At 47.3% G+C, this 12,747-nt stretch overlaps 1 protein-coding gene across 1 annotated transcript in view; it reads right to left on the minus strand.

Moving 5' to 3' along the window:
* Nucleotides 1-4,607: 4,607 nt before the first annotated feature.
* The window catches only part of apbb3 (amyloid beta (A4) precursor protein-binding, family B, member 3), a 73,187-nt gene continuing 65,047 nt past the window's right edge, over nt 4,608-12,747 (minus strand). The window contains exons 11-13 of the mRNA XM_078549764.1: nt 10,680-10,795; nt 5,750-5,929; nt 4,608-4,862 (exon numbers count right to left, since the gene is read on the minus strand). Coding sequence (XP_078405890.1) covers nt 4,617-4,862; nt 5,750-5,929; nt 10,680-10,795 — 542 coding nt within the window. The 3' untranslated portion in view covers nt 4,608-4,616. The remainder of the gene's footprint in view (nt 4,863-5,749; nt 5,930-10,679; nt 10,796-12,747) is intronic.

Genomic DNA, 12,747 nt, shown 5'->3' on the forward strand with positions numbered 1-12,747 from the left:
AGAAAATTCACCTGCAACTTCAACCTCAACTGTGGCCTGCGTTTGTTAAGACTCTGGGGACTCCTCTAATAACGCAGTAAAAACAGGTTCATTAGGGGATTGGTCATTTCGCACTGAGATAGGGAGAAATTTCTACACTCACAGGGCTGCGAATCTTTGGGGATTCCCATCTCGGGGAGCTGTGGTTGCTATGGCAACATGCACTTTTACATGCATGTTGCAGTCTGGAGCTATGGGTAGTGATGGTGGAGGCTCCAAATTTCTTTCCATCACTGACCAGGCTGACCAGGAATCTCTCCCGCTCTTACCACCCACCATTGGCGTGCGTTGAAAGGATTTGTGGTTTTGGCTGCACTATAAACAAACCTTCCTTGGACATCAAGTTCTGGGATGGGACTCAAACCCAGAGCTTCTGGCTCAGAGGCAGAGACTCAAACCACTACACCACAGGACTTTGGGACTAGGGAATTAAGGGATAAGGGGGTTGGGACGCTGGAGTTGAAGTAAAAGATGGACTATGATCTTATTCAATGGCGGAGCAGAAGGCCCTATGCCCTACTCCTGCTCCTATTTCTTACTTTATGTTTCAACTCCAGTCTGAGACTGAGTTAATGTTTCGAGTCCAATGTGACTCTTCCTCAGAACTGAGTTGAGTCAGCTTCTTTCAGCCAGCACTGTAATCGGGTTGAGAAAACTCAACCGTGGTTGCATTCCTGATCGCTACAGTGCCTCCCGCTGAAAGAGGGTGACACAGGACAACAGTCGGTCCGACATTACCCTGGTAGCAAGATGGGGCGATGTGGTAGAGCTGGGTGTCATCAGTGCTCACGTAGAAAAGGGACGTGTTTTCGATGCTATCACCAAGGGACAGCAATTCGACAAAAATAGAAGGGGACCAGAGGTAATGGTGCCGGGACAGGAAGAGAAGCCATCACAAGCGGTTCTCTGGCTACGATTAGATAGATAAGAATAGAACTAGGTGAGAGCAGTCCTACCCAGCTGGACAACAGTGGAGAGGTGTTGGAGGAGGATGGTGTGGTCAAACCGTGTCAAAGGCCACAGACAGGGTGAGGAGGGAAATCGTACCTTTGTCACAGTGCCTTGGATAAGGCCTGTTTCAGTGCTGGGGCAGGGGCAGAAAGCCGATTTGAAGGGGAGGGGGACAGTACCTGAAGACGGAGGACCATTAATAATATCGGTGAATGCGGGAGCCGGGAAGGGAAGGTCAGGAGTTTTGCGGGAATAGAGCTGGAGGTGTTCAAAACTCCAGGAACACTCTGGAATGCAAATGAAACCTGAGGCTTCTTTCTAAACCTTCTCCTTAAACCCTCTCTACCCAGTCCTCTCCATCCTCACTTTCAACAAGAAGTGTGACGAGCTCATGGACTTTGTCACCAAGATTGAGAGCATCCAGTCAACTGCTTCTGCCACATTCCTCCCCTGAACTTGTCTCTTTCTCAGTTTTTCTCCTACCTCCCCTCGTACTCTCTCCATTCACCTTGTCCGAGAATCATCTCCTGCTGCCCTCTGCAGTTCTTGACTTGGGAGAGGGGACAGGTTTGGGTGGGGGAGAAGTTTTTATTTCTCACTCTTTCTATCAGAGAATATACTTCAGATATTTTAGTAGGAGCAAGACCGAAATGCAAAGAGGATTTGCAAGGGACAATTGAAGTAGTGAGACTGAGTGTTGTCAGGTGAGTTCCACTGATGCCTGAGGGCTCAAATTATTAAAAATTGCCATCATTCTCATTTTCACATCTTCATTTATTTAATAAACAATGGGTTGTTCACAACATCGCTCTCCACCAATCCCTGTGATCGCAATGTGATAACATCGCCTTCAAGAACATTTTTAATTGGCGGCAACTTTAACGAGGAAAACACGAAGAGCCCAAAATTGCCGGCGATGAGAGAATTTGAAATGGCTCCTGGTTATACCAGCACTGCCCCTTTAAATTCCCATGAGGGGAACCCAGGGGCTGATCACCTGCCCAGCCTTCCCCGCACCAGGGAGGACTACCTGGAAGGAAGTTAGAACATGAGAAATAGGAATAGGCCATATAGCCCCTTTTACCTGAATTCCACTTTCTTGTCCTATCCCATGACCCTTGATTCCTTAATGCCCAGAAATCTATCAATGTCAGTCTTGAACATAATCACCGACTGAGTATCCACAACCCTCTGCGGCAGAGAATTCCAAAGATTCATAACCGTCTGAATTTCAGAGAAAATTTCCCTTCAGCGCAATCCTAAATGGCCAACTCCATCCAGACCATCCCTTAATCTTCAACACCCGAGTGAGTACAAGCCTAGTCCGTGCAGCCTGTTATAATTTAACCCTGGTTTCCCTTGGTTTCCCACATTTCCCGGGAGAGGCTGCCCATTGTGCCATTCATGGGTCTCAGTGCAACTCACCGCCAACAGGGAGCTGGCATGATGCCTTTTGAAGCCTTTAGAAATGATCCCAGCCCTTTAATAGACTAAAGGGTGCTGATTCCACAGGGGTTCCTGAACTCAGAAGGTTGATGGCTGTACTGACAGCTGAGGAATGTTTGTCATTGAGTGTCGTCTTCAGTGCTGAAGAGTCTCGGGCACTCTTAATTGGGGGAGGGGGGTGGGGAAGGGCTTTCACCCTCCAAGGTTATGTTGGGGCAGGTGCTACCCCAACGGCTTTGGAGGGGGATTCACCAGAAAGGAACTGAGTATAAAAGCATGAGATTACAAGGTCAGGTTGCACAAACTAGGCTAATTTTTAAAAAATTTATTTTTTCATAGGACGTGGGCATCACTGGCAAGGCCAGCATTTGGTATCCATCATATCCCTAAATATCCTTGTTCAGTGGCTTACTAGGCTGTTTCAGAGGGCCTTTAAGAGTAAGCCATACTGCTATGGGTCTGGAGTCACATGTAGGCCAGGCCAGGTAAGGACAGCAGATTTCCCTTCCCTAAAGAGGCAGCGATGAACCAGATGGGTTTTTACAACAATCAATGATTGATGTCATGGTCACCGTTACTGAGACAAGCTTTCTCATTCCAGATTTATTCACTGAATTCAAATTCCAACAGCAATATGACCCCATGTCCCCGGGACATTAGCCTGGGCCTCTGGATTACGTGTCCAGTGACATTATCACTACACCACCATCATCCCTCCCCTATTTCCTTCAGCATGGGTGATCTAATTGAGGTGCTTAAGATGACGAGGGTAAGGTGGACTGGGAGAAACCATTTCTCGCGTGGGGGGAGTCCAGAATAAGGGGCATAACTTTAATATCAGGGCCAGGCCATTCAGGGGGGACATCAGGAAACAAATCCTCACACAAAGGATAGTGGGAATCTGAAACTCTCTCTCCCCACCCCCCCCACAATCCGAGAAGGAAAAAACAGTTCAGACCAGCACTCTTATTTCCCAGTTTTCACTGGTGTCCCATTTTAAGGTATATAAGACCATTTCAGACCAGTGTTCTTATTTCCCAGCTTTTACTGTTGTTTCCTTCTGGGCCAGTGGTTGCTGGGGGTCAATTGGAGGTTTCGAGACTGAGATTAATAGTTTTTTGTTGGGTTAGAGCATCAAGGGATATGGAACCAACCTGGGCAGATAGAGTCAAGACGCAGATCAGCCACGCTCTCATTGAATGGCGGAACAGGCTTGAAGGGCTGAATGGCCTCCTCCTGTTCTTCAGTCCTTGTGGGTTAATTTCCTCAGGGATTCTGTTTTTCCTGTGAATTCTTCCAACAGAGCAGCAGCTGGTGATTGGGGAAGAGTCAGTGTTAACAATTCGCTCGTGTAGCTTGCCCTAGCCAGGTGTCCGCCCTTGTGTTAGCAAAGTGAGCTCATGCCCCAGGAATTTCAGACCCTCTCGTGTTAACTGCAGCCAAAACCGGAATTGAAATGAATTCGGTGTCCCACACCGTCCTTACAAACACCCAACTTTCCTACCGGGAATTTTCCCCTTTGCTCTACAACACTTGTACAAAATTAAAATGGATGCAACTCACAGCTATTTCTATACAGTAATTGTCAAAGACCTCAGATGCACTACTGATTAAAGCCCCATCCTTCCCTCGTGTGTGTCCCTTCCCTCCCCTCGTCCTCTGCCACTCCCACACCCAACCCAACACCCTCCTCCACCCCCCCCTCCCCGCGCACCTAACATAGTTCCCTACCACCCCACCCTCTCCCTCTCCCCCCTCATATACAAAATGGCTCCCTCCCCATCACGCCAATCCCCCTCCCCACCTAACTCAACTCCCTTCCTCCCATACCCCCTCTCCCTCATGCTTACTCCCCCCTCCCCCACCTAACCCACCACCCTATATCTGGGGTCCTTCCCCTTGCAGGCAACCCCCCCACCTCCCGCCACCCAATGTGGCTCCCACCCCTCTCCCCCCCTCCCCCCTCCCCTACATAACATGGCTCCGTTCCTCTCTCCCACCTGACGCAGCACCCTAACCCATTCCCTCCCCCCACTCACCCCCTCTCCCTCTGCGCCCAACACAGTTCCCTCCCATCTCGTGCCCCTCCCCCTCCCCTCCCAACGTGGCTCCCCCCCTCCCCCCCCCCAACCCCTTACACTCCCTCCTCCCCTGCCCCCCCAGCACCTTCCTCCGCAACACTATGGCATTTGTAACACCGAGTGCTTATGTTTGAAAGTGTCCAGCAGTGCCAGCATGCCACGCTTCAGATTGGAGCCGCTGGCGCACTTGGGGGTGGAAAGGAGGGGTCCGGGCGCGGGTCCCGCACCGTCAATCGCTGGGGGCGATAGGTGCTTCTTCAGGCCTGCGGGGGGCGACTGTGAGCGGATGGCCCTCTTGGGTCTTGACGAGGGAGCTGCGGCCACCAAGCACTTCTGATATTGCAGCTGTTGGATAGAAGGACATCACAGGGTTAACCAACACCACGTGAGGAGCAAGGGCAGAGTTCAACCACCTCAACAGCACATCATTTAAAGAGGGATGGAAAGCCCGGGAGGTGGGGGAGGGGGGGGCAGCATGATTCCCTGGAGAGATAATTGGGGGAGGATTATTTTCTCTCCTCTGTCTCTTTCGAAGGATGTTTCACCTTAGAGTCCAACACAGTCGAACCTGATACTGCCCATATTCAATGACAATTTCCTGAAGAGATCATGGTATAAGAGGAGGCCATCTGGCCAATCGTGTCTGTGCTGGCTCTTTGAGCGAGTTATCCAATTAGTCCCACTCCAGCCACTCACCATCCTGACTTGGGAATATATCGCCGTTTCTTCACTGTCGCTGGGTCAAAATCCTGGAACACCCCTCCCTAACAGCACTGTGGACCTACACCACAGGGACTGCAGCGGTTCAAGAAGGCAGCTCACCACCACCTTCTCAAGGTTAACTGGGGATGGGCAATAAATGCCGGCCTCACCAGCAACGCCCACACGCCATGAATGAATAAATTAAAAAGAAATATCCCACACCTGGGCCCCTTTCATTAGGCCTCACTGTGTACAATCCCAATAGGTATACATGCTATGAATTGTGTTGATGTTGGTTCAGTTACCCCGGGTTTATGTATTTTACAATGGCTATAGGGAAAAAATGGAGCTAATTGGATTGCTCTTTCAAAGAACAAGCACAGGCATGATGGGCTGAAAGGCCTCCTTCTGTGTTACCAGGTTCAGTTACTCCATGATCCTAAATTGCAGGGCCATGGGGAATGGGAGCAACAGAAAGAGCCAGTACAGGCTCTTTAGTGACACCTAGTGCTAGCTACAAGAAGACTCACCATGCAAGCGGCCTGAATGGCCTCAGAGATGCAGCCGGCGTCAGGCTCACACCAGAAAACATGGCACTCAAAGCGTTGGAGTCCTGTGTCCACAATGAGGCCAAAAGTGCGTGGGTCCTTCCCGATCCCCAGAAATGTCAGGTACCGCACACGGCACTCCCACCACGGCTCCCTGCTCTCCTGAACAGAACAAAAAATACAGATTGTTCAAAAAATATACGTTCTCACCAAACAGATTAGCCCAGAGGTCTGCTGGAGGAGAGGAATCTCACAGAGTATTTACAGCACAAGAAGAGGCCATTCAGCCCAACAGGTCTGTTCCTGCTCCACACAAGCCTCCTCCCACCCTTTTTCATTTCACCCTATCAGCACATCCTTCTATTCCTTTCTCCCTCATCTGCTTATCTAACTTCCTCTTAAATACATCTATGCAATTCATCTCAAACACTCCCTGTGGTTGCGACTTCCACATTCTCACCACTGTCTGGGTAAAGACTTTTCTGCTGAATTTCCTATTCGATTTATTTGTGACAATTTATGACCCCAGTTCTGATCTCCCTGCAGGTGGAAAAAATTTCTCTACGTCTATCCTATCAAAAAGGGGAAGTCTTGTGGCGCAGTGAATCGCATCTTGCCAGTGAACCAGGAGCTCTGGGTTCGAGTCCACCTCCGGGACTTGATAGCTAAGGAAGGTGTGTTCATAACGTGGCCAAACAGGTTGACCATCAACCTGCAAATCTTTCCAACGGACACCATTGGCAGGTGGTAGGAGCAGGAGAGACCCCTGGCCGGCCATGCTTGATATGGAATGGTGCCCCTCAAGCTGTAGCCTCTGACTTCAAGCCATCCAGGAAAAAATAGCCATGGAAAACAGGTGTCAGCACGTTCTTTATCTGCCTCGTCCATCTCTAGATGTGGGAAGCCTTTCTAATTCTGTCCTATCAAACCCTTTCAGAATCATGAAGATCAGGTTACCCTCAGTCTTCTCGCCCTTTTAGATATAACCTCTCAGTTCAGGTATCAACCATTGTTCCTCCTCCAGTGCCTCGAAATTCTTTCTTCAATGTGGAGATCAGAACTGTTCACAGCTCTCCCACTGCGGCCTAACCAAGGCTCTACACAAGATTAACATAACTTCTCTCCTTTACAATTATATCAGAAGAACATAAGAAAGAAGAACAGGAGTACGTTATAAGGCCCTTCAAGCCTGCATTGCCATGTAGGCAATGTCACCCTGTTGGCTTGTTACCAAGCCAATTGACCCTGATGATACCCTGTCCACACCATAAAACATTTGGGATGGGAGTGGGCAGCACGATTTTTTAAAATAAATTCTTCAAAGAGCGGGAAGGAAGGGGAGCTTCTATCTTCCTAGGTTGCCCTCTGCAGATCAGGGGAACGGCCTCCCCACACCTTTCCTACCCGCCTACTACCTTAAACCCACCACTCACACTGCCCCTCCGGCTCCCTTCCTACCTTCCCCGGCCTGTTTCCGGGGATCCATTGCTCCTTCTTCTTGTTTCCTGTTGCAGGCCCGGCAGCACCCGTGAACGCGTTCTTGACACTGCCGAGGTGGATTGACCAGCAGCTCCCGATGGCGAGACTTCCTCCCTGGTGAGGGTGACCCACTTGGCCCTGGTTTAGCCCACCCATAGCGCGTTATAGCTTCGAGGCGGGCCAGCGTGGAGTAGGTTGGCTCCACATCAACTTTGCTTCCGGGGAGAGTGGTGGGGGGGGGCAAGTCGTCTGTAACCTCTATAATAATCTTTTTACTTATTTATTTATGGGATGTGGGCATCGCTGGCTGGGCCAGCATTTATTGCCCATCCCTAATTGCCCTTGAGAAGGTGGTGGTGAGCTACCCTCTTGAGCCGCTGCAGTTCATGATGTCAAGGGCAGTCACTCTCAGCTCGTCTTTGGAGTTCAGCTCTTTTGTCCATGTCTCAACAATGGCTATTAGATCAAACCCATTTATGTCTATTTGTGCCATTAATTCATCTATCTTGGCCTGAATGCTTCATGCACTTAGACATAGTGCCTTCAATTTTTGCCGGTTTACTTTTTTTCCCTGATGTTGTCTTCCTCGCTAATCCTTATTAGTGTTCCCTGTCCCTTTCCAACAAAATCTGCTTGATTTTACCTGAATCATACTCTGCTCTAGAAATGGGCCCTTGTCTTTTGTCTATTTTTAAAAATTGCCTTATTAATCAAAGTCCATGACATTTTCTGACCTACATGCCAGGTCCCTCTGCTCTTCGAAACCAATTAGACATTTATTTTTCAAAGATTATGAAGCCTTCCTATTGTGTATTACCTCACATTTATCTATACTGAAATTCATTTGCTATGGAATGCCTGTTGCTGTGCTGAATATTCAATGACTCCACATGTTTTGAGCTTGTAATGGTTTTTATGATGAGTCTAATTGTTCGTTAATGTCTCAAGACCACATCTGTTCATGGAATTAGGTCCAATTTCTACCATGTTTTGTTAGGCTACCTATCCAGATACCACTTCCCAGTGGCCCAGCTCTTAACCCAGAAGCTTGGGCAATGAAGGATGTAACACTTTCTATCCCTCAATGCAATGTGTAAAGAACGCTTTGGGAGTTGGCTACAATAGGATCTTTATAGTGTGAAGAACTCTTCAGATTTGCTTCCCAAGGAACTGCTGAGCAGCCAGAGATTCCAGTTGCAATAATGAAAGAGGTAGGACAAAGGTTAAAAGATATAAATAAAGAAACATCAGTTCACAAACGAATAGATAATATATTTTAGGTGCTGGCTGAAGAACAACTATTGGCCAGGGCACTGCTCCTGTTCATCTGTGAAATAGTGGCTATGTTATCTTTCAGGTCAACCTGAGAGAGCGGACGGGGTAAATTCTCATCCAAAAGACTGCACCTCTGGCAATGCAGCACTCCCTCGACAGTGCCCTGGGGGCGTCAGCCTTGAATTTTGTGCTCAAGTCTCTGGAGTGGGGCTTAAAATCCACGATCTTCTGTCTCCGAGATGAAAGTGCTACCCACTGAATCACAGCTAACAGCTTGAGATGGGCGCTTATAGGAGGTGAATATATTGGTTTCAACTCAGTGAAGATGCAGAGCAAGGAGCTCAGTTGGATACCAGAAGGAACAAAAGATGAAATTTTCAGCAGACCGATTACCAATGTGGCATCGATAAAACAGAGAGAGAAAGGGCTTTGACAGAAGGAATTGCGTAGAATTTCCAACTGAAAAACAGGACATTCAGCCCAGTTGGACCATGACAGTAGACTGTGGGTTCATCTTCATCATTACCCATACTATTGCTACATCTGAAATGGGACATAGGTAAAGATAACAAGTGAGCGTGAGAGTTTTCTCCGTGATGGGTGTGAAGCGTGAATGAATCCAATTTCTATTTATTGCCTCCTTCCCACACTAACCACTCCACTCCTGCCAGCTCTGCCAATATCAGCAATGGCAAAGGTCAAAATTTGAAATTTGAAGTATTTTTCTTAACTTTTCCCTTCTGAATCTTTTGCTGTCTGAATCCAGTCTTTCTTTCTCTCTCTTCATTTCCCTTTCTGGACTTGGTTTGACTCTAATTCACCCCATTTCCTTCCCCATGGTCAGGATTTTAAGGGGTCCTGTGGTCCCTGACCAACCTCCCCCACCACCACCCCCCAACCCAGCTCAAAGGTCAGGGGGAGCCTGCCCACGATCCCAATGGCTGACCTGCAGAAATGTAATGCTGGGAACAGCGTTAACTGCTTTACGGTGAGATTTCCGGCCCTTTCTCAGAAGTAAGTCCTGCCTGAAGAGAGCTGCCGATGGACTAGGTTGGCCGGTAACTCTGTAATCCCAGCAGCATCAGCTGGGAGTGGTGGGCACTGCTGGGACTATGGGAAGTCCCACCACGCCGAGCAACCCAGGTAAGTCTGGGGTCGGGGGTCTTGACGAGGGGGTTGGGGAGCTGGGTTCAGGAGGTCAGGGTGGAGGGTTAACAGAGAGTTGACCTTGGCAGGGGAGGTGGGGGGGCTGCCTCTGATAAGCCCAGAGAGGCCCCAAAGGTGGTTCCCTCCTCCCACTGTTGCCTGACACCAGCCCACACAGCTAAAGCTACACGGCTTCCCGCATGGTGTGGCCTCCCCACACCATAGGTAATACACTCTGGTGGCAGCGAGATGAGGCCTTTAAGTGGCTATGAATTGGACATTTAAGTGCCACAATAAGATCAAGAGCAGGCAAACCACCCAACGCCTGCCCCACCCCTGTACATTTTTAGACAGGTCTGAGGCAGGCTGGTAGATGGCGGGAAGCCCACCCACTCTATTTTATAAGGACCACCCCCATCCCACCGCTATCAAACCCGCCGGCAGGGGAGCATAAAATCCAGCCCTATGTTTCTTTCCCAATCCCTAAATCTCATTGGTTAAGGAGATCAACCGTTGATCCCGCCATTCGCTGAGGTTCGAGATTTCCTGTTGCTCTTGTTGTGTCATCAGTGCATAAGACCAGAATTCAGTGCAATAAAAACTGGATTCATTTTGTCATTTACTCTTGGTAAGAGTGAATAACCATAACAAATTGCATTTATATAGCACCTTTAACATAGTAAAACATCCCAGGGTGTTTCCCAGGAATGTTATCAAACAAAACTGGACCACATGAAAAGATAAGTAGAAACTGGTGGCCAAAATCCTGGTCAAAGCAGGGAGCGTCTTAAAAAGGGGGAAGAGAGGTAGGAATGCAGGAGGGTTCAGGGAGGGAAGCCCAGAGCTTGGGGACTAAGTAGCTGAAGAAATGAAAACTGAACACGAGGGTAACGTACAGGCCATTGAAGGAAATAATGAATTCCTATTGGTTGATTGTGAAAGGTGTTCCTGCAGGATGGAGGCTGAGAAAACGAATGTGGAGTAAGTGATGTGGATCTGAATCTGGGCTCACCTGCCCCTTACACACCGACAGCGTGGTATCCGTGACTTGCAGGAGGACCAATGGCCAGTCATGTCTGTCCACTGAATCTAGCAGACTCCTGATCACCCCATTCACCAGCTTCATCCCTGGAAATACATCAACATCAAGAAAATTAAAAACAAAACAATAGAAATATACCACTGAAAATAAAACTAGGGTACTGATAAAATAATATGTTTCAATGTAAATATCCTTATAAAGATATGTACCAATAAATCAATACAGTCTTGTGAGAAAATCATGCCTTAGAATTATGCTTTGTAAAAGAATTAAACCATGTTTTCAAATTCTGTAGCTTTAACATATGCCCGTAGAAACTTAAACATTATCATTTAGAATCCAATTGAATTTTTGTGACCCTGGTTTGCATGCTTGCCTCAAACTATACGAAGCTGTACCAGTCTGGTTAAGAACATAGGAACATAAGAGCAGGAGTAGGCCATTCAGCCCATCAAGCCTGCTGCAACATTCAATACGATCATGGCTGATCATCCACTTCCATGCCTTTTTCCCACGCTATTCCCCATAACCCTTCATGTCATTGGGATTAAGAAATATGCCAATTTCTGCTTTAAACATACTCAATAACTGAGCTTCCACAGCCCTCTGGGGGAAGGGAATACCAAAGATTCACAACCCTCTGAGCAAAAAAAATTTCTCCTCATCTCGGTCGTAAGTGGCTTCCCCCTTATGTTGAAATTGTGTCCCCTGGTTCTAGGCTCCTCAGCCAGGGGAAATGTCTTACCTGTCTATCACTTACCCAGAAAATAAATATCAATGAAAAAAAGATACCAACAAAAATGTGCACCACTGAAAATACGCAATCAATTAAAGGTATAAGACATGTCAAATATAACACCGAAAGTAATGAAATATTTACTGCAAAGTATGTGCAATTTAAAATAGATATTGAAGGAATATCCTACTGATTATAATATGTACTGATAAATATACTCCAATGAAAATATATATCCATGAAGGAATGCAATGATAAAAACAATTTAAAAATTCTATACTCAAAAACATGTTTCAGCAAAATGCTGGCTGATAAAAATATATGACAATAAAGTTCTCACAAACATAAGATGAAGACTGAAGCATTTCTTTCTGATCTGTGACCATCTAATGCAAATGTTTAACACAATAAGGTCAGCCTGGACTCACTTGGTAGCGCTCGTGCCTCTGAGTCAAATGGTTTAAGTCCCACTCTAGAGACTGGAGCACAAAATCTACGCTGGCACTCCTGGTGCTGTACTGAGCAAGGGTGGCGCTGTTGGAGACGTCCTCTTTTGGATGAGCTGTTGAACCGAGGCTCGGGCTACCTTCTCAGGGGGGGTGTGAAAGATCCCACGGGCAACATTTCGAAGAGGAGCAGGGAAGTTCTCCCCATTCTCCTGGGGTCAACATTTATCTCTCAATCAACATCAGGTAAAACAGATTACCCGCTCCTTTATCAATTTGCTGTTTATGGGAGCTTGCTGTGCACAAATTGGCTGCCATGTTTCTCTATATTATAACAGTGACCACACCACAGGAGTATTTCGTTGGCTACAAAGCGCTTTGGGACATGCTGAAGTCATGAAAGGCTGTATAAAAATGCACATTCTATCTTTTTAAAATTAAACGCACCCATTGGTTTCTATTAGAATATGCCATTGACACACATGCACATTTACCACTTGGCATCAGACCATAAAACAGACAGTGCAGATTATCCTCCCATTATAGAAATTACCCTGGAGGCAAATTCAAGTTTAGCCCTCTCACCATATAGGGTTGCACATGACAAAATGGACTCTTGGTTGAGGCACAGGATCATGACTGATTCAAAAGTAGCCACTTCATAAGAACCCGGACTTTCCAGGAAGAGGGTAAACCATTGTACTTATCCAATTCTTGCTTGAACCAGCTGATAGAACCAACAGCTACAGCATCTGTCAGTCATCCATTCCAAACACTGATAATCGACTGTATAATGGGATCACGTCTTTACACGTTCCCTCATCTAAGATTGAGGATCTGGTTTCTTGAACAAATT

Source organism: Cetorhinus maximus, chromosome 10 (genome assembly GCF_964194155.1).
Source record: "Cetorhinus maximus chromosome 10, sCetMax3.hap1.1, whole genome shotgun sequence".
Lineage (NCBI taxonomy): Eukaryota > Metazoa > Chordata > Chondrichthyes > Lamniformes > Cetorhinidae > Cetorhinus > Cetorhinus maximus.